The sequence below is a fragment of the Mixophyes fleayi genome, chromosome 4 (assembly GCF_038048845.1).
Source record: "Mixophyes fleayi isolate aMixFle1 chromosome 4, aMixFle1.hap1, whole genome shotgun sequence".
Lineage (NCBI taxonomy): Eukaryota > Metazoa > Chordata > Amphibia > Anura > Limnodynastidae > Mixophyes > Mixophyes fleayi.
The window spans coordinates 245,624,652-245,647,775 of NC_134405.1; the positions used below are offsets into that span (position 1 = coordinate 245,624,652).

Below are 23,124 nucleotides of genomic sequence, written 5' to 3' on the forward strand. Positions count from 1 at the left end.
CGCTGAGCATGATGAATTGTTGATTTTAATATTATTTTAGATCAATTTTATTTTTGTTTTATATTAATGTCAGCACTCTCACAAGTTCATTATATCTTACTAACTAACATACTATTCAACAATAAAAACAGTATTTTGCTTAATGTACAAAGCTAAAATACCATAAAATACCAAAATTCACATAAAAACACAAAGGGCTAGATTTACTAAGCTGCGGGTTTGCAAAAGTGGGGATGTTGCCTATAGCAACCAATCAGATTCTAGCTATCATTTTGTAGAAGGCACTAAATAAATGAAAGCTAGAATCTGATTGGTTGCTATAGGCAACATCCCCACTTTTTCAAACCCGCAGCTTAGTAAATCTAGCCCAAAATGTATGTTATACGATTACATTTAAGTATTTACACAGCAGTATAATTGTAATAAAAAGGGGAAGTCGTTCATCTTCAGTTCATTAGATAGAAGTTCAGATAGACAAAGTCCCTTCTGGTCATCACTGTTAATTGATGTCAATGAAATTATTGTCACACTGCAAACATAGAACAGCAGATCAGTGACACTGTCAGTATAACAGAAACATGCATTGGCAAGCACTGAATCTGCAACTCTGTCTGAGAGAAAGATGTGCCAGCTAGGTCCTTAGCTTACTTACGTGTGCACACACCTGGAATTGATGCAAAGATGAAGGAAGGTTAGAATTTGCCATATAGTTGGTGTTTGTGACTGTTATGTAAAGTCTGGTCACATAAAAATCTGTGGAAAGTTGGAAATACAGATAGATGTAAGTCAGACTGAAGGTTGTGATTAACACTGTTAGGAGAAATTAAATGTTTGGTGCTCCAACACAATAAAGTCTTGGTCCGGTTCATTATATCGGTATAAAGTAAATAAACAAAATAATACGTATATGGTCCATTAATAAAGCCATTGAATCATTAGCTTTACTTACTCTGACTTATAATGATATTAGATTGGAACAACTACTACCATAATCTATGTACAATATACATGTGGTATATACATATTAACATGTTTTTCTGATAAACAAAACCATTACACCTTACTTAGCTGTTTGTATTTTACTTTGTAGGTTGCATTACTGGTAGCAGCTGAGTTTTGGGAGCAAGGTGACCTGGAAAGAACTGTACTGGAACAAAATCCTATTGTAAGTATAATGTATGAAGGATTGTGAAATAAGACTTTGTAAGATATTCTTGTAAAATTATTATTATTATTATTATTATTATCATTTATTTGTAAGGCGCCACAAGGTTTCCGCAGCGCCGTACACAGTACGAACAGTAGACTATACAGGGTAAAACAATACAGAACAATAAACACAAAGTACCAGAACTTCAGAAACTCCAGGCAGGCAAATACAGTAGAGACGGAGCGGAAGAACAGGTATGGAGACAGAAAGGAAGGGGAGCCCTGCTCATACGAGCTTACATCCTATGGGAGGGTAAACAAATCAGGCACAGAAGGGAGCCAGTGAAGCAAAGGGGAGAGTAAAAAGGAGCCAGGGGAGAAACAGAAGAGGTGAGATGTTAAGTGGATGGTTGGTAGGCCTTAAGGAACAGGTGAGTTTTAAGTGCCCGCTTGAAGGAGCACAGATTGGGTGATAGACGGATGGAGCGAGGGAGGTCGTTCCAGTGAAAGGGGGGCAGCGCGGGAGAAGTCTTGGATTCTGGAGTGGGAAGAGGTGATCAGAGTGGAGGAGAGGCGGCGATCATTGGCCGAGCGCAGGGAGCGGGCGGTAGTGTGAATGGAGAGGAGGTTAGGTAAGGGGCAGTAGAGTTGGAGAGAGCCTTAATTTATTACATTGTCAACTGTCAGAGCACGTTGTAATAATGTAGACAGCAAGCTGATGCTATTTTGCTCATTAGCAGAAGACAAAGCATGAGTAATAATATTATTACTTTTATAATTATAGGGAAAATAACACATTATTTATTAAAGAGGCAATAATAAGTTGCGTATTATAAAGGCAAGAATAAGTTATTATTTATGTGAGAAAGATTTCAGAGTTGTGGCACTACAAATGCAAGTATGCCCTTGTACCCATATACATGCTGGCGCTTGTAGTTGTAAAGTTGACAGGATGCAATTACACTCATGGACTGTCAGTGCATACTGTCACTTGTAGTGCCACAAAAGGTTGCTCTATATTTTGACATATTAACCCTGGTTCCCAAAGCCAGTACAAGAAGGAAACCCGGTGTTATTCAGCCTTGGACCAGTAGTCTCCAGGTGCTGGGTCCAATCACCTTCCCATCCCAGAGGACCTATATTGAGTAGGATGTGCTGTTAGAGGAGGGGAGGGAACATTTTTAAATGTCCTGGACAGTTTTACACTTCTGTTCAACTACATTTAGTACACAGCTGTCTGAAGAGTACACAAGCATTGCATGATTTTATTTTTTATTTTTTTAAACTACATTTTTAAACCCTACCCAGATAGGATTGGAGTACAATATATTTGTATGAGGTTTTTTTACATTGTACATATTACCCATTAAGGCTTTTCAACCATGTTTCTTTCAGTACTGTCATAAGTTACAGACATTATTATAGTCTGTAATATATAGTTGCACAAATAGTCAGGATTGCAACATTGTATTATAAACATTATTTCTGTACTTGACATTAGCTCTATAGATGTACAAATGTCCAGGCAATACATTGTGACATCAATTGGTATATTTTTAACAATGCAATTACTGCTACAGAGATTTTAAGATGGGTTACCATAAATGAGCAGGGTGACTCAGCTTTGGGATTTGATAAATCAGTGCACATCTGTACAATTCGCAGGTAGAATTAGTGAAATTCAAATTAGTGATAACAAGTATACAATGCTTGCAGCATTCCACTGACTAATACCCAATATACAGACTTTAGATTATCTGGTGATTACTGCAATATGCAACCACATGGCTACCCCCCCCCCCCCCCCCCCGAACTTCTACCGAAATCTGAGTACATCTGCACTCTGCTGCTCTCTAGAGGATGCGCCAGAGGTTCCATTAACAACAAGTACAAATACAGCCCTACTCTTATTGATGAATAATGCTAGAATTAACCAATGCAGAATGTGGGAGACCTCTGATCTTTGCCCTAACATTGAGTCTGTCAGCCGCTTTCACATAGTAAAGAGGAGGTTCAGAGCAGATTATGTTCTACACCTATATCAAATTAAGTGACAGCATGAGACATTTCACCCCCTGTCTACCAAGTTCATTTAATCCAAGAGAATGGGATGTCAAGTATGGTGACTCCAATGAAAAATGTTGGTGGTGTTGCGGCCCCAGCCCCTCATCTTTTCCAAATCTTATGGATTTAAAGGGATTGCTAGAAGTTAGAGCTGTAGTCACCACTTAAACCATTATTTTGTTCAAAAAATTAGATTTAGCACTGCTAATATTATAATGTCACTTGTATTGTTTTATTGTAGCCAATGATGGACAGGAATAAAGCGGATGAGCTGCCAAAGCTACAGTGTGGTTTCATTGATTTTGTGTGTACATTTGTATATAAGGTATGTGTTCCATATTCTGCATGAAAAATGCCATGCTATGGGGAAAAATGAATTCAAACCTAGAACACTTACTGGGTTAAAAATGAGAGTAACTACTATTTGATAGCTACCTAAATGTAACCATTAATATGATGGTTAATTAGGTTTAATTACATGAATCACTTTGTTTTATAATAAATGTGATAAGTACATTCCAATTCGGTTTACTGATTTATTTAACTATCAGGCACTAGACATATGTTAACACTTATTTTGCTGCTGTCGTACTCTTTACACTTCTTCTTTAAAGAAATTGTCCAACTTTGGACAAACCCCTCAACATTTAATTCCTGCACTCATCTATAGCAAATAGGAAGAGCCCCACCACAGGTATCACCTCAAACTTCCTGTTGGAGACAGGCCGTTCTATATATGTCACAGTGGCTGCTTCAACTCAATCCGCCCAGTTCTATTTTTTCTTTTTGTTTGGTTAAACTTTCTTTATTGGACTTTCCCTAGATATAGCAGTCCAAGCATTACTTTGTACAGTAAATAATGTCTAGAATGGAAATAAGACGTAGAAGAGGCAAAGCAGAATTATCTTGCAATACATTCAAACAGTGTTCAGTCTTTCCTTTTAATAAAATATAAAACATATGGAAGAGGGGGGGGGGGGCGATAAAAAGACAGGAACAAGCCAAAAGACGGAGGGAGTTGAGAGAAGGTGTACAAGGATATGTTATTTCCCCTCTTATAGCACTGATGGACTAATCGTAAGGCAAACATGCTAATGACCATTTAATAACTATTTATAAAGAATATCATTAATAAACCACTTGCAATTGTAGTTTCCAGTTTAATTCAAGACATACAATTGTTTTCTGCTCCATATTGACAGGATCAATGATACTTATAATATATAATATTTGCTTATACTTATATCAAGAAAGATTGCTCGTAAAATGTAGCTTAGTTTAAAATATTTATTATTTTTTTCATTACATTGATGTTCAATAAGAAATCCTTACATAATATAATATAAACAGTGCTTTACAGATGTTATAGTGCATAATGTAATCTATTATATATATATACTCTGAGTTTCTAACCTGTGTCAAAAATATGTGTGTACATAATTATATATATATATATATATATATATATATATATATATTTATATATATATGCGCACATATACACACACATATATATATATATATATATATATATATATATATGTATATGCACAGGCTATATATATAGATATGCGTGTATGTGTATATATATATATATATATATATATATATATATATATATATATATATATATATATATATATATATATATTATTAACATATGTACATATATATATATATATATGTATATATATATATATATTATTCACATATGTACATATATATATATATATATATATATATATATATATGTATATATATATATATATGTATATATATATATATATTATTCACATATGTACATATACATATATATATATATATACACATGTATATATATATATATATATATATATATATATATATATATATATACAGACTGCATTAGGCTGCATCAAATATGATGTGGGTCAGTGCTCTATGTGGTCTTGGGGAGGGGATGAATTTCTCTCAGCATATACGTATTATTGCTGTCCTCGTACACCCATATAACACACCACTGTGAGCTGTCAGTGCACCCGAAGATCCTATTTCCCATATCTGTTTCACATCTACACTTTCACATCTACACTACCCCCAGCCAGGAAGTACTCAGCAAGCAGCAAAGTCATATTTGTGTTATCTCCGTACTGCAGTGTTAGCAGCTATTCACTCAGATCCAGAATGTTGGCTTCTATAAGAACAACTTACTAATATCTTGTTATACTGTATGTGTCATAGAATGGCTGTACTAGAAGCACATACAAAATGCATAGTAGCAAAACAAATAATTATTAGGCATAGGCTAGAGTGTCAGCCTTCAGTCTCTATGAATGGAGGACAACCCTGACAAGTCATCAGTGGGGTAGCCCTAGCTTAAAGCATGATTCACATTATGTACCTATGAATGGTGGATATTTGTTTTCACACAGGAATTTTCACGATTTCATCCGGAGATACAACCGATGTATGATAGGATTCTCAACAACAAAAAGGAATGGAAAGCTTTGGCTGATGAGTATGATGCAAAAATGAAAGCTCTGGAAGAAGAAAAGCAAAAGAAGGCCGGCATACAGCCTGCAAAGCCAGGTAGGGGTAACCTGGGACATGACTACTCAATTGTCCTTCCTGACAAATAGCAAAGTTTAGTCTGTGGCTGGCTGGGCTATTGGGCATTTGTCCATCGGACTGGTCCCATAGTGGGCTACTTTGGGCTGTGTCACTGCATTTATTTTTTTTCCTTTAAAATTTTCCTAAGAGGCTGCTGAGTCAAGTCTCGCTTCCCCAGACTAAAATTTGTCAGCCAGCCCCTGAGTTTAGTGGTACAACAAGCTGGGTTTAGCACAGGTTTAAGTAATAACTTCACCGTACATCAGGGCTGTTCAACTGCAGCTGTGGGCATGATGGGCAGCACTGCCACTGCAGCCGGTATGAAGCCAAGCAGTGTCACTGTTTCACTGTTGACAGCAGCAAGCGGTTTCAATAGTTAAAATCACTGTTGCTTCTGCAAATAGAAACCATTTGGTTGTTGTATTAAACCGCTGCGGCTTCACTACATGAAGTCACGGTGGTTTTATAACTCAAACCCTCTGTGTTTCCAAAAGAGCGAAGCACTACAATTTCATTGGTTAGAATCATGAAGATTACTCTCGATTGGTTCTAACACTATCTACCACAGAGAGGGATAAGAGGCAAAGGAAGTGTGGGAGAGGGTAAATACATCTTGTACAGGCTTGTATTTTGAGGGGACTAAGGTTACATATGGTGGCCACAAGTGCCGTTGAATGCTCAACAGCACTACTTGTCATGATGCATCACTTACATATGTGGCAGTAGTTTTTGCTGGAAGTGCATAACTATAACAAAATGGCCTCAATAGTAGCAAAGAGAAGCCTCCACCATCAAGTATACCACATCCTTCCAGAGCTCTCAAATATAAATCAAAGTGTATATATCACGGTACATGAAAAATGAGACGATCATATCTTCTTTCTGTCGTTATAGCTCCAGCAGCAGTGACAGGAAAAGAAAATGGAGGAAACGTCCCAGTAGCTGAACAAGCACCTCAGTCAAAAAGCTGTTCTATCTTATGAGACTGTAAATATTTTTTTTCCTTTTTTTTCTTTTTCATTGGTTTGGCAGGTCATGGGTACAGTTATAATATACTAAGCTAGCTAAGAGTACTGTGAACAATTACAACAAAATAACTTTGTAATGTGCGTAAATAGGGAAAATTATCACCCCTAATGTGAAAATGTATGTTTTATAGCTAAAATAACTTACATGTGTTTGCCTCAAATACTTAATTTGCTTGGTGACTGAAATACAAAATGAAGCTGCAATCAGAACACTATTCCATACAAATTTATTGAAATATTTTATTACATTACAACAACAATCAACAGAATGACAACTGTCCGGTTGACCCAAGACATTTTTACCTGAACATGTGGTCACTGGTGATCAGCATAGGACCAATGATCCCTACAGTTGCACTAGGTTAGTGAGTTAGTCTTCACTGAGAGCACCAGATATACAGCGGAAAAAAAAGCACCTGGATAAATTGGCCTTGAAGCCTTACATTAAAGTTTTGATACATTTGAATATTCTGAAGAATTATATTACTAACATTTAACTTGTTTCTTAAGTTTAAAATATTTTTCAAGGAGCGACCTCCATTGTTCCAGTCAGAAACAGAACCGGCAGTACAAAATGAGCAAAGGCAGTTGTCCTAGGCAGCAAAACAAGACTGGGGGGGTCAAACTGTAATGAATGAAATGTACAAATGTATTATATTGTCTGATGAAATGAGTGGTTTCTGCCTTGAGAATAGACCTAATAGAGAATAACAATATTGCCTTTTATAATTTATAGTACCACAACAAATGATTATAGGCATGCAGAACCCATGGCCGGACACACTGCATACTAAAAACAGTTTCTTCTTCCCATAATCGCGTTCACGCAATGCTAGGAAAACTATGACCCCATTCTAGAACGGTGCACCATGCTTAAAATATTCTGTTACAAACTGTGACCAAGCATTTTTGTTTTGTATTGTGGTCAGTGTTACTTTGTGAGAATACCACTGTTTGAGTATGTGTAATACTATTATATGAACATAAGTAAACATCACAGGTACATTGTTTGGAAGTAATCAAATGGAATCCCTCTAAATTGTTGTGATTGCAGATGAATTTTTGTTTTAGTCATAAAGGGTCTAAGGGCTAGAATTACTAAGCTGCAGGTTTGAAAAAGTGGGGATGTTGCCTATAGCAACCAATCAGATTCTAGCTATTATTTTTTAGAAGGTACTAAATAAATGAAAGCTAGAATCTGATTGGTTGCTATAGGCAACATCCCCACTTTTTCAAACCCGCAGCTTAGTAAATCTAGCCCTAAATATAAAACACATTAAATAATGTGGAGGATAACAGTGGGTGGGATATCTCTTTGCATGGGCCACAAAAACTGAAACATACAGGAAGAAAACACAGAATGGCATTTCACTGGCATTGTTATCCATATATATGTATAAATAATGGACAGTTTCTTCCATATAGCAAAAATGTATACAATATCCATAATTAAAAAGGACTTCTTATGTAAATGTTATTTTTCTATAGGAAAGAATAGGAGATACATTCTGTAATCGCTGGGAGTATCGGTGGCCATGATGAAGAATGTGGCCATCTTCAGGGACACACGCAGGGGGGTTCCTGGTTCTTCAGAAACCATTCCCCTCCGTGAAGAAGGTGGGCTAAACAGTGCCCCTACATAGCGGCACTGTACTGTACAGCAGCCGCGGCGCTGTCAAAGAAGCGTCCGCGGCGGTGCTGTATTGTAGTACAATACAGCCCCGCCGTGGATGCTTCTTAGACAGCGCCGCGGCTGCTGTACAATACAGTGCCGCCGAAATGGAGCTGCTGCGCATGCGGCTCTCTTTATATATTTTTTTTCCCCCCTTAACAATCCTGCGTTGCGCCCCTGATCTTATGAATGGTTAATTAGATAAAGCAGTGTTCCACGTTACTGTACAATAGAAAGAGCTGTAGCAATATGCCACTAATAAATGTTTGACTGAGCAACTGCAACGGTTCTGTCAATAGCTGTAAATCAACATAAGGGAATATACCTCTAAAACCATCATAAATTATACCAAAATCAAAAATATCATACCAACAGACTTTTAACACAATTACTTTGATAATCATACTACATTGCAGTGTTACGGTTTCACAGTTGCTAGGTGTCGCTAATATCTAGGATCAGTCCCAAGTTTTACTGATCTGTCCCTGAAACTCTCCCTGTTTTTCAACACTGACCAATTGCTCAGTAGAATTTTTCATATTCTGTATATTTGCTACAATTCTCATGATCAATTCTTAGCAAGCGGACTTTGTATGCCAATATTTATTTATGTGAAGGATTTACAATGCAAATATAGCATTATAGCTATGTTCAGTAGACATGTCTTGATGGGGATAGTAGTGCACCAAGATCTGCCTTGACTGGACTAAGCAAGAGTTGCTTAGACGCAACTGTCCAGCTACAAAGGGTCTCTGGAAATGGAAATGTATGAGGTGTTCATAAACTATAGCTTATTCTATCCAAGCCTTTCTAATGGAGATTAATGGACACAATTACACTGATAACACAAAAATGCCATTATGTGTAAATGGAAATTGTAATTTAATTTCAAAAATATCATATTTAAAAATTACTAATGTCAATATCACAACTAACAGAATGTTTTGTGTATTTGTCTGCTGAAACTCTGTATTTCACAAAAGAGAAATGTTCAAAATTGTTGAGTTTTAAACATTTGTGTACTGAACAAATAATAGAAGGAGCCATTCAGATAGAAAACAGATAGTTTTACATTTTTGCATTTGTTTATAAACATCCAATTAAAACTCAATATTATTTTTATTTTTAAATTAAGATTTTGCACCTCCATATAGACTAACATAGTACTGACCTGCAGGAATTGTTCATCGGTTACTCTTAGCGGACTATTCTGAAGCACAGATGATATCTTGGTCATGCCATGGGTGGGATATCCAACTAATCATTATCATGGAATAAAACATCTATTGAAATCTAACAATTGTCAAATCAAGTAAAAAACTGACAAAAGCAGCTTATTATTTTAGCATTGACGAATATTAAGTATTTCGTTTTATCCAGCACTTTGAGCTATGAGGCCCAGCGGAAAAGTGTTTCTGTACTTTGCCCTTTTATTCCCCAATATTTTGTTGAGGCTGTTTCTAGTCTTGCAGCAGTACATGTGCAATAACACTTATTTATCAATGTGTAAAAAACAATGATGTGCGGTTACCTTTAAAAAACAGATTTCAGCTTCTAGTAGTCTAGTGTAGTGAGAATGATTAAGCTAATATTTGATTGATTAACATAGGTTACAGCACATGAGATCTGTTTGCACAATAGGAGTCAGCTCCGTGGGTGCTTGAGCTACCCAGATATTCGTGCTGCCGCAGCAACTACCAATAACTATACATGTCATTTGTATGTCATATGGGGGTGTAACGGGAGTACCCCCAAAAGTTGGCTTCTATGGTTTCACCATTTTATTAAATAATCCCCTCTATGAACTGTTTTCACTTACCGACAGTATGTTTTATATTTTTTGTTAAAATGTTTACTTTGTTTGTCATTGTAAATTGTACTTGTACAATATATGAAGTAGGCCTTTATTTTAGTATTTTTATATGAGTAAGTAATTATTTTTATGGAGAAAAATGTAGCTTTAGGTATCATTTAGCATATATTAAAATTGTTTTTTCAGTATTTCAGTACTACTGTTTAAAACATTGGTGGGCAAAAAGTGACTTGGGAGCCTTGAAGGACAGCACCTATTGAGAAGTCATATCCCCCCACTTAGTCTCAGTAACATAATCAGTTCATCCTCACTATCCATGGACTAACCTGCTGCTTGAGCTGTAGCCACTATGCAGACATGCCTGATTCATTAAGGCACTAAAATGCCAATATGTGCGTAAAACCACTGTGCCATCCCCAGAAACAAACCATACGCCAGAGAACACAGCAAGGTTCAGTTCATCTTTGAGCGCACAGGGCCCTTACTGCAGCCTATGATTTCAGGAGTGGAACGTAGTCAATGTACAGTAAGGATGTGCCAAGCTTGAGCATGGACCTAGACCAGTATCCATCAACAGACGTATACTCTCCACACTCCTCTATGTGCTTTTTTTAAAAAAAAAAATGCAAAATACATTTGTTTTGCGTACCTTAATGAATCAGGCTCATAATGTTTCTTACACATTCATGTAAAGTGCTTATTTGGATAGGCCCTTAGTTACATTGCAGTATGTTGTTTGTAAATATCATCACTACTGTTCTTCTCTGCATTCCAAATGCCAGTGCACACTCTCAAACTTAAACCTTGCAGATGAGGGGTTTGCATCATTAACTGGTTGGGCATCAGCATTCCTTGACTCCTTCTGCAGGAGAACCACTCATTCGTGTTAACTTGAGGAAGAGATAGATGATGGCAACCTGGAAGCAGAGAAAGATTGTCAGCTTTACTGCTGTCCACCATAAGCAGGGAGTGAAATCACCTATTCGTTATCAAAATCCTGTCCAGAGCACAAGTAGTTATTGGCTGAAGTGTTCACAGTTTCTGTGGGTGCATTGGAATTGCCCCACAATTGGTACCTGTAGGTTTAAGAAGGAGCAACAAATAATTTTCTGCAGTATAGACAATTTCAACTATATATGAAATAAAAATACCCAAATGGAATATTTTTTTCATGCAATAGAACTCCCTTTAAGAGGGCCAGATGCAAGGGCCATCAAAGCATTGGGTTTAAGTTTCATATTAATAGTAAAAGTCAGAGAGAAGTTACATTTGTTATAATATTGTTCACTCTGTAACAGAAAGGAGTAAGAATTAATGTAAATCTCCAAGAATTGGTTAATACTATGGGGTATTTTTACTAAACTGCGGATCAGATTCTAGCTGTCATTTTGTAGAATGTACTAAATAAATGACAGCTAGAATCTGATTGGTTGCTATAGGCAACATCTCCACTTTTTCAAACCCGCAGCTTAGTAAATCTAGCCCCATGTGTTCTAAATTGTCGTTTTTAAAATACCAGCAATGCAAAATTTCACAGATATGAGGTAGAGAGAGAATACAGTGGTTGTCTATTGGTAAAACTTGTTTACACCAGGAGCGAGCCTTGCTCAGCAGTGTCCCCAACAAACAGTCCAGCTTGCCTATCATTATCCTACTGATTTCACGAAGGTAAAATTTGTGGCATACTTTATTTTGTGTATTTGATATGATTGTGTTTGTTCCTTACGTCAGTCGGCTCTACTGTGTTTTCTTTCGTCTTGTATTGTATCGTCTTCAGTAATTCTCACTCAAATTCCCTGATCCCTACGCTCTCTATCCACTTTCCTTCCTCTTTCTTTATTAAGTGCTATGGCCATGGGTGACTGGAATAGGAGGGTTGTGAAGCTCATGTGTCTTTATTTTAATTTGCATAAATATGCCAGTAAAAAATGCTGGTCATCCGACCAGATGCTAGATCTTATTCCTGGACAGAACTGTGTCGCAGTCACTGTATAACCCTATAGAACCATATGTTGGTGGTAGATGGACATTATTCTGCAGTATCCCTAATTGTATCTTGGTATCATATAAAGAATATACTTTATTGACCAAAGGTTCTGCAATGGTTTCTGGGTGGGAAACACAAGGTTTGCTCTAACAGTATATGAAGAGATACATCCGAGTTCTATGATACATGGTGTAGCATACAACTAAATCTGATCTTTATTAATATTAATGAGTGGCAGTCTGAGGTTTCCTTCTATGCTTGCAGAAGTGAAATATGACACATCTGCTGCAGTCACCGGGGTGATTAGGTCAATGACAATGTAACCAATATCCATACAGAGATAAAATATCCATACTTGTGTGGTGTATCTAATCTAATGCATTGCCAGTGTAAGACAATGTGCCCCTGCTTCCTGTTATCCCGGGTTTATACTTAAGAAATGACATGTAATTCTATAGAGTTCTTGTATATAAATGCAACTGTAAGATTGCATAAGAAAACTGTGTGATTTGAACAGTCATTGTAATGCAGGAAATTGTTTTACTAAAGAATAAAATATCTGTTGACAAATAGAGGATGTGGTCTGTTTTTCTGACAATCTTAAAGGTCACTTTGAATTATTTATCTCAATGTATTCTTTGAAAAGAACAGAAGTGTCAAAGGGAAATGAAATACCATATGCTCTCCATACTCCATTATAAATATAATGAATGCTACTCATAATTTGCATATCCCCGTCATTTGCAAATTATATTTTAAGTATTATCGTATTGGGATTGTATACACCTGTACTTTCCATGCACTTGTGGGTCTGTGCCGTGTTCATGTGCTGGCGATAGGGCCTATTTACCATTTTCCATTGTCACAGCAATAAAAAATATTTTACTATCACAATTTGCCAATCATCATCATCATCATCATTTATTTATATAGCGCCAACATATTCTGTAGCACTTTACAATTGGGGACAAACATAGTAAACTAATAAACAAACTGGGTAGAACAGACAAAGAGGTGAGAAGGCCCTGCCAATAAAAGTTTAGTGGGGCAGCTGGGTGATACTCGCTGGCAGCTGCTGCCGCTAATAGCTTGATGTATTGGGAGAAGCCCTAACCAGTTTTCTCTGGAGAATGTGGTTATCTCTCAATGATTAATAGACCCCTTAGAGTACAGTACATGCTGGAAGGACCACGGATGCCCAATAGGACACGCTGCATTCACTTCTATTCACCCAAGGCCCAGATTACATAGATGACAGAGGTACAAAGAGGCACATTACTTAGGTGCCAGCACTAATGATTTGTAATGGAGCACATCTATGACGCTAATAATTTACAAACTGCAGTTCACTACAATTTATGCTTAAATTGTGCCTATCACCTACACACAACTGCACATTAAAGACATATCTGATTGGACAACACTAAACATATGTTTGCAACTAATTTGTGTTATACTCTTTTCTATATTTACATTTTTACATGTAAGCATGTAGTTAACTGTCTTTTGAGCAGTTTTGATTTTCATGAGTATTAATGAGTGTGATCAGCCTGTGTACAGGCAGGAGAAGTCTAATGATTGCTATCAGAAATAAGGCATTCATGAGCCTTCCTAATCCAAACATACTGAAAATGGAACTAGAACAGACTTTACACCCCAAGTACTGCACAGTATAGCTGGGTACACATCTATGCATTCTTACTTCAGATGCAATTTCTGTAAAGATTTCACCAATGATTGAAAGTTCAGATGATCATGCAGATTAATGTGTACACACTATTCACGATTTACCTTCAGATCTGTGATCTTTATCTGTCATAACTGTCTGTTGAAAAGATCATGACTCTGTACACTTTACAGAGATCTGCCGACACTGCTGGTTGTGAGTGCGTACACACTTCCACATTTGCCAGACATCGATCCATCATTGATCGAGATTTTTAGGAAGTTTTGAAAACCAAAGTCAACAAATGCGATGTGTATTGGTATGATAAAACATGATTGTGGGAGCGTACACACTCTTGCAATATCTGGCCAAACGGTCGTGAATCGTGGGATCTGCATCATAATTGCATAGATGTGTATCCAGCCTAAGTTGCAAATATTGTATAATAAATACACTTATTTGACTTTTGACTCTTAAATAGAAAGATTGTTAACACTACACATGTATGCCTTTGATCAACGGACCAATTTGCTCACATGGGCCTGGTATTGTAAATAAGCCACATTAGATCTTAAAAGTCATTCTAGGAAAATACATTTAGTTTGAGCGAATGCATTTGTGATTCCCTTTTTAAATGAATCACTTATGAAGAGAGGGAAATTCACAGTTAAACAAGACAGCTGAATAACATCTGACAATCACAAGAAACAAAACAATCTGCAACAACCAGGAACTGCATTCACCGTAACACTGCCCTGGACGGTTTTGTAACTAACTGCATATAGTTTCACTTATCTTTGTTAAGGGGAATGTAGCTCAACCAATGAGTGGCCTGCGACCGCTAACAAAGGACCCGTTACTAAAATAATTCACAAACTGGAACTGGTGAAAAAATGGTCACAGCTTTATTTGCACAATCAACATATGCAGGAGATAAAACTACGCACATTTATCAAATGACAAACCGGGACATACTCTGCCCACCATGTAAGCACCACAACAATGTGCATACAACCGCCTCGCTAACCCCTGACACTCTGACTGAATGTGGAAGTCCAACCATTAAAGCTTGAGTCGGGCACAAGGATGCTGGCTAAACCCTTAGCTATACCTGGCACATTCCAGACCTGATATCTGTTACAAAAAGAAACAGTTATTTTCAAAAATTAAAACAATTGAGATACATGCAAATTAGCACACCAAAGCTTCAATGCCAATATCACAAGATAAACACAATACCAATAAACACACAGAAATGTCAACATAGCAGAGTTACGATACCAGAGTTACTATACCGTTAAAATAAGTGGAATTATACATGCACATTGATGGTTGACTAGTAAGAAATAGTACAGAATAATGAGCTTCGCTTTTATTTCTTTTATTATTAATAAACTTTATCACCCTGGTTCATGGGTTGGGTGGGTGGAAACGTCAAATCTGCAATGCTACCACTCAAGTGTCTGTACAAAATCCCAGATACCCCACTTTCACTCTCTCCCCTGCAGCTGCCCTATGGCCCATACCTCCTGAAGGTGTGAAAGGGAGGACTTGCTCACCTTCCTGCCCCACCTTTCTTTAGTGTTTCTGGTTGACGTGCCACCCAGAAGCCATGCACCTTACCCTGCTCTGACACCAATTAGTGCCTTTGCCTCCAATAAGGGAAGCATAGACTGACCAGCAGGCTCCCTGCGGCCACACGCTAGCCAACTAACATCTTGCTACCAAAATAATGACTCACAATCTGGGATTGGCCAAATAAATGTGTGATGGCCCAGAGGTGATGGTATGTGCACAAGTGTTTAGGATAAGCTGGGTGGTATCTTTGGTAGCGTGGACCTATGGAATCTTCTTTCCCTGATTTTCGTCTGCATTGAAGTTTGGCCAGACTCAATAAATACATTATATATATATATATATATATATATATATATATATATATATAATCCACAGTTGTTCAATAAATGAACAGACCAGTATTAGCAATATAAACATACACAATTTAATAGAAAAAATAAAAAGAATACATTACAGTAATATGCCCTGACCTACGATCATTTCAGCTAGGTTGCTTTCATCAGGGGCCAACTTAGCTGAAACTATGTATTTTTCCATTTGTTCTATTAAGTTTTGTATTTTTTTATTGCTGGTGCTGGTCTATTCATTTGTTGAACAACTGTGGATTTTGCTTTTTGATTTATGGACTTTGTACAGCTCTTTATGTTTTGATTTATTTACTGAGAATTGAGTGCATCCTCATGTATATTTTTGTGTGTGTATATATAGGATTTACTTTACAAAGCAATCTGATAGTATTATTCAGCATATAAACATTGGTGGCCCTTCTGGAGAATGATGCACAAATAAAGGGTGATCTGTGTGAAGGCAGTTTCTTTCTGTCAAGGTTGCTTTTTCGTATAGTAAGATTGATGTGCAGTCAATCAGGAAGACCAGTGAACCAAGTCCTGATTATTATTATTATTATGGTAGATTTGTAAGGCGCCACAGTGCTCCTCAGCGCTGTACAGTAGAGAAAACAGGACGTACATAAAACAGGGACATTACAAGGTAGACAAAATAAATGCAGACACCAAATCAAAGGGTATTGATGACCCTTCTCATTAGAGAGCTTATATTCTAAATGGAAGAGGGCACATCTAAAAAATGAGGAGCACATGTGGCTTTTGGTGGAGAGTGGGAGGGTGCATTAGTGGGAATAGTATTATCAGAGATTAGGTAAGCTTCAAAAAAGAGGTTTTTATAGAGTGTCTAAAGAGTTGAAGGCTGTAGAAAAGCCTGATTCGGCATGGTAGAGTATTCCATAAGTGGGGAGCAGCACGGGAGAAGTCTTGTAGGCGGGAGTGAGAGGAGGTTACCAGAGACGAGAGGTTAGAGGTAGGTGTAGGTCAGAGGTAAATCTAAGAGGGCGGGTGGGAGCATTTTGATATAAGATTTGAGATGTATAAAGGGGTGCTGTAGTTGAGGGCATTGTAGGTAAGGGTGAGTCATTTGAATTGGATTCTGGAGGACACAGGGTAAAAAAGGCTGTATTCTGGCAATGTTTTTAAAGTGAAGTCGACAGGACTGGGAGAGAGTCTAGATGTAAGTAATTAAGCAGAGGGCAGAGTCAAGTTTGACACAAAGGCAGTGGGCCTGGGAGTCTGAGAAAATTGTGGAGTTATTGACAGTGAGGGAAATTTGAGGGTAGGTGGTGACTGTGGCAGGAGAGAAGATGCTAAACTTTTTTTCACATGTTGAGCTTTAGGTAGTGTTGGGATATCCATTTGAAGATATCAAAAAGACAGTTAGTTACACAAGATAGTACAGAAGGGGAGAGGTCAGGGGAAGGGATATAGATATGGGTGTCATCAGCGTAGGGGTGGTTCTGGAGGCCCAATGAGCAAGTTGGTCTACTAAGAGTAGAGGTGTACAATGAAAAAAGTAAAGAGCCAAAAACAGAGCCTTGAGGGACACCAACAGATAGTGAAAGTGGGTATTTCAGAGGTAGAAACACTAAAGGAGTGGTTCGGTAGGTAGTGAAGTGAACCAAGAAAGAACAGTGTCATGAAGGCCAATGGAGTGAAAGGTGTGTAGGAGAAGTGGATGATCAACAGTGTCAATAGCAGCAGAGAGGTCCAGGAGAATGAGTATGGAGAAATGGCTCAGACTTTGCAGTAAGTAGATCATTGATCACTTTTGTGAGAGAAGTTTCAGTGAATTGTTGGGGGTGGAAGCCTGATTGAAGAGAGTTTAGAATGGAGTGAGAGGAGAGAAAGTGAGACAGGTATGTGTACACTAATCGCTCAAGTAGTTTAGAGGAAAAGGGGAGGAGAGAAACAGGGTGGTAGTTGGAGAGAGAGGCTCAATTGAGAGATGGTTTCCTTAGAATTGTTGAGATGAGCGCATTGTTAAAGGAGGATGGATATATGTCAGTGGAGAGAGACTGGGTGAAGAGGTGAGCTAGTGGTGCAGTGGAGGAGAGAGAGCAGAGAATTTGGGAATGAATAAGGTCGAGGGTACAGTTTATAGCCTGAGATGAAGAGATAAGTAACTGAAACCAAGAGACTTGGTTTCAGTTACTGGAGAGAATGAATTATGGGTGGATTGGGGAGTGTAGTCGAAAGGTGGGTAGAGTGGGTGGAGTGTGTGGAATTTGGCATGAGGAAATATCTTGTTGAATGGTGCAGATTGTGTCTTTCAAGTAGGTGGCAAAATAATGGTTTGTGAGGGAGGAAGGGGTACAAGGTGCAGGTTGGAAAAGAAATGAGTTGAAGGAGGCAAAGTGGTGATGTGGGTTACAAGACTGGGTTGATATTAGAGATTTAAAGAATGTCTGTTTGGCAATTGCAAGGTCAGTGCTGTAACATGAAAGGATTAATTTATAGTGGAGGTGATTGGGATAGAAGCAAGATTTCCTTCAGTGGCTGATGTGAGTGAGTTCTCTGTAGAGCGCTGCGGAATCAGTGGCGCTATATACATAAATGGTGATGATGATGATGATGATGATGATGAGGATGGTGCTCTGCAGTATGGGAGCACTTATGCAGGTATTTTTGGTGTTCCATGGTTGGGGTATAGATCTTCGGAGACCGTATGTGGTAACTGGAGCTGCATTGTCTAGGGTTGAAGTGAGTGTTTTATTGTAGAAAGATGCAGTCTGATTAAGACAGGACAAAGCAGTCATAGGAGAAAATCGTTCTTTTAGTGAAAATGAGAAGTGGATTGGGTTAAGAGTCCTTAGGTGCCATTGTGTATGTGTGGATTTGGGTGCAGGGGGGAAGACATGAGGCTAAAGGAAAGGAGGTCGGAGAGTGGGAAGAATTAAGTTGTTGAAATTAGAGATGGAGCAGTAGCGAGAGAAGACAAGGTCAAGGAAGTGGGTGGGAGAAGAGGTCCACTGAGAGAGACCAAAGGAGAAAATAAGTGAAAAAAGTTTAGTGGCATAAGACACAATTGTATTATCAATGGGAATGTTGAAATTGCCTAGCATGAGAGTAGGAAAGTCAAAACTTATTATTATTATTATCATTTATTTGTTAGGCGCCACAAGGTTTCTGCAGCGCCGTACACAGTACAAACAGTAGACCATTTTTCCCTTCTGCTCTGCACTATGGGATGCCAGATCTGTTTGTAACAAACTTGCATTCATTCATGATCTATTCATTTCTAAATCACTCAGCCTACTTGCCATTACAGAAACTTGGCTCACCTCCTCTGACACTACATCCCCTGTAGCTCCTACGGGGCACTCTTCCTCAGCTACAAGAAGTAGGGAAAAAATGGTAGTGGAGGAATGCAAGTATGTGGTTGATGGGAAGGTTTGGGGTGGAGCATGATGGTAAGCAGAGAGTGGGGATTGTATGGGGCCCAGGGTTAGGTGAGATGTTACCAGCAGCCATAAGAAGGAGCAGGGTGAGAAAGAGGAGATGCGAGGAGGATTTGTGGATGTGAGGTTTATTTCTGTCACGACTTAGTATAGCATACCTGCAATCCTTGGTACTACTCGAAGGAAGGTGCGGAATCTAACGTGCCCCTGGTATTCACCAGGGACCCCCGCAAGGAGGTATGGACTCAGCTGCAGGAGACACGCAGGTCGCAGTCTTTCCACGAGTCAGATAGCGAAGCCAAGCCGGTGCGTTAACGGTGCGGGCAATGAAGGTACACAAGGAGAATTCGAAAGGGAAGGTGAGTCAAGCCGGGTCAGTAGTGTTCTGGAAGCGCAGTACAAAGGGAAATCCAAAAGGGGTAGTCGAAGGCAATCCGGGTCACAAGGGTCACAGGCAGGCAGGCAAATATCAGGAGGTAAGCAATGAACTGGAATACTGTGGAAAACGCTGGAGGCAGGTATGGACCTGAAACACTGGCACTGGAAGGAGGGTCAGGAGGGGTTTATATATTGCTGTGGGCCAATGGAAGTGAAGCGTCTGGTTGCTAGGCAACCAGACGCGCTGGAGGGGAAGTGCAGGCGGCCGTCCCGGGATGTCGCGGGCGGTGCCTGACAATTTTTGTTTATGTAGGCTGGTGAGTGTGGTGGGTGCAAGAGTCAAAACAGTTCATGTGTACAGACTAGCGAGGAGAGAAGTAGTGAAGGGGAAATCATAATAGGGGAGGGAGAAATAGGATGATGGAGAAAGAAGAGGCGTTTGAAGAGAAGTGTGGTGACAGTGAATAGGAGAGAGTGTAAATTGAGTAGGTGCATGATGGAGAGATGGCAGAAATAAGAGATGTGAATTAATGTGTATTAGCTGGGGTAGATAGCAAGAGAGTGAAAAGGAACAAATGATAAAAAATGGAAGAGGTGGAGGATACTTTACCACCCCCTGGCTGTGGTTAATAGAGTAGGCAGTTTCTGCAGTTCAGACGCGACAAGGTCCAGGACACGGACAGTTGGGGGCGGAGGGTCCAGAAGCCACAGATGGTAACAAGAATCACAGTTGAGCTCAGTGGGCAGCTAAACAGATGTTTAAACACCAATTATAGTTGAGCTCTGTGGGTCCCACCGGTGAACAGAGATGTTAGTTCAGTAGATCCAAAAACAGTCTTGTTTTCGGTATAAAGTTGATCCTCGGCACTGCCGAGGATTAACCTGAGCTGGTTAATCGAGAGTTAATACTTTTTTGTCTTTAGATTACTTTAAAGCATTGAATGTGTAGTGTGGGCTTTAGCAGGTGATAACTCACTCATGTTTACACGGATGTCATTTCTGTGTGCATACAGCTCATAGTTTCACAGTCTCTATTTTTCAGCCTGCCATTTCTCTCTCTTGTTTATCTTGTCATAAATCTTAGCTCTGTCCCAGCTGTAGTTTTTCTCTCATGTTATCTCCTCTCTCTCTCTGCTTTCCAAAATCCTGAAGCATGCTGGAACCTGTAGTTTTTCACTCCAAATGCCACAAACATGGCTGCCAGCAATCACAGAATATGAAGGAATATCCCTATGTAGTGGGGTATCACAAATGGCAACAGCTTATTTACACAATATACACGAGACAGTGACGTGCAAAGGCCATTATATTTATCAAATTATAGACCACTGAGCCACTGTTTCCAGTGGCAAATTTAGCAGTCACACGTGTTGTTGGTCAAAATATGTGGGACTGGGCAATGACATACACCTCTCATGGCACACTGTAAAAATAACGATAAACATGGAGGGTGAGAGGGATGAGGAACAAGGAGCCAGTCACTTAAGTCACTTAGCAAATGCTAGCCCGCTCTACTGTTGCTCCCTTGCAGCCTGGCATATGACTTGTAACTATTTGACCTCCAACCCCTTAGCCCCTGGATGTACTTGAACAAGCACTCCTTCTCAGCTGCCAATGTTACTGATCCTTGATGAATCCGTCCTGAACCCAAATGCCAGACAGGCCGGTGGACTCTTCTATCCTCATCTGTTGTTGAATTTGTAAATACTTAAATATTTTATATTATTCTAAACCCATCCTTATAACCTGTACAACGTAACTCTGCTTTCTTACTCTTCTGATACCTAGCCAGCTACTCTTTCATCCTGCCCAGATTCATCAGACTAATTACCTTTGCTAGGTATGTTCACTTCGGGTAATAAGGCTGTCAAACTACCCTTCCTTCTCACTCACTCTTTGGTAGAATGGTTTCCTCAGAATGTACAGGCATGCCTGAACCTGCAGTGTACTCTTGCACACTGTCTCGATAAAGGCCCAGCACTTACATATTTCTTGCCTCTGTGGGCCAGACATCCCTGCCACCTCTCTCATTTGTGATACCACCTTCAGACTTCAACCAAAGGTCTACATCCTTTACCACAAGATCAATTTATTTCTGATGCTGGGACTTAAGTTTAAAGGCCTCATCATACTCCTCATACACTTAGGGGCTGATGCACAGTTGGTCATAGAATGGGGGTAAATTACAATATGCAGAACCATACATGCCCTATCAAAAGGTGCAAAAGGCAAACGTCCTAACAGGCATATATACGTGTTTCTGTAGGTCTGCATGAGCTGAATTTGACTAAAAACGTTTTTACTATACTCTGTCAACCAGGTGTTTAAAATTACTGTACTTTATCACACTTTTTGCCATTACTGGATAAGCATTTATGTAGTATCCTGTGTATCCCACACAATATCAATCTTATACTCCTCAGCTTGCATCCCTCCCCTCTTGCTAGCTTTCTCCTTGACTTTCAAGGTTGTCTCCAACAGTATAAACATATCTATAAATACACACGTCTTGATATCCCTTCTGGTTTGTTTTGGTAAATGAGCCATCACCTCACCCAAATCGCAGCCTAATATCACTCCACTTTGCACGAAACCAGCTGTTTCATGCATAAACGTCTACCCGAGTTGCCATTCTCCCATGGGCCTGCCCATTTTTGTCTCTTCCTCTTAATCTTCAGTACTCAAAGCTGCTATTGAGCAGTCATCTAAACACACATGTGCATTGTTATCTTCACTAATGTTAAAACTTCAATATTGGTAATGTTTCTTCTTCACCAGTCTCATTTGCTGCAATGTTCCTCTCTGCGCTTATGGTGGCAACATATGTGTTCTCTTTGACAGAACTGAATTTGGCCCCGCCAGTTAATGTTGCCTGCTTGGCAGGTCGTGCAATGTGCAGCTGCTGGAGTCCCACTGGAGCTGGGGTGGACCCGATGATGTCTGTCCTCTGGTGCCGTGATGGTTAATGTGATTCCATGTGACACTGCTCCTCCTGATGCCCACTGTCCTCCTGGTGACAAAGTGAATACTGCAGACTGTCCTGCTGTCGACTTGCATCTCAGTGCGAGGTGTAGGCTGCTAGCTGTACTCCCTTGTTGACCAGTGAGTTGCCCGTTGCAGATGCTTTCTCTCCGGGCTTAAGAATACCTCCTCTTTCTGGTCATTATGGCTGCAACACAGACATCCCTCTCTGCGCTGGTATCTGTGCTTGGTCGGTGAAGGGTACCGTGGGGCCTGGCAGTAGGGGTGTGATGTAAGATAGTGGGGGATGTGCAATGCCCTGGTAACTCAGTCCATCTTATTGTCCCCTCCTTTGCTTCCCTTGTACGGGCAGGGAAGCTAAGTGCCAACCAATGCATTCATTCGTTTACTGAGGAGCGTAATGATCTGCAAGAAAAATTGGTCAACTCGCTATGAGATTGCATTGGGGCAATGTAAACCTATAACCCAGG

General features: G+C 39.2%; 1 protein-coding gene across 1 annotated transcript in view; it reads left to right on the top strand.

Moving 5' to 3' along the window:
* The window catches only part of PDE6A (phosphodiesterase 6A), a 62,804-nt gene extending 55,670 nt beyond the window's left edge, over positions 1 to 7,134 (top strand). Inside the window, exons 19-22 of the mRNA XM_075209607.1 lie at positions 1,091 to 1,165; positions 3,455 to 3,538; positions 5,625 to 5,781; positions 6,697 to 7,134. Of these exons, the coding sequence (XP_075065708.1) occupies positions 1,091 to 1,165; positions 3,455 to 3,538; positions 5,625 to 5,781; positions 6,697 to 6,785 (405 nt within the window). The 3' untranslated portion in view covers positions 6,786 to 7,134. The remainder of the gene's footprint in view (positions 1 to 1,090; positions 1,166 to 3,454; positions 3,539 to 5,624; positions 5,782 to 6,696) is intronic.
* Positions 7,135 to 23,124: the final 15,990 nt, after the last annotated feature.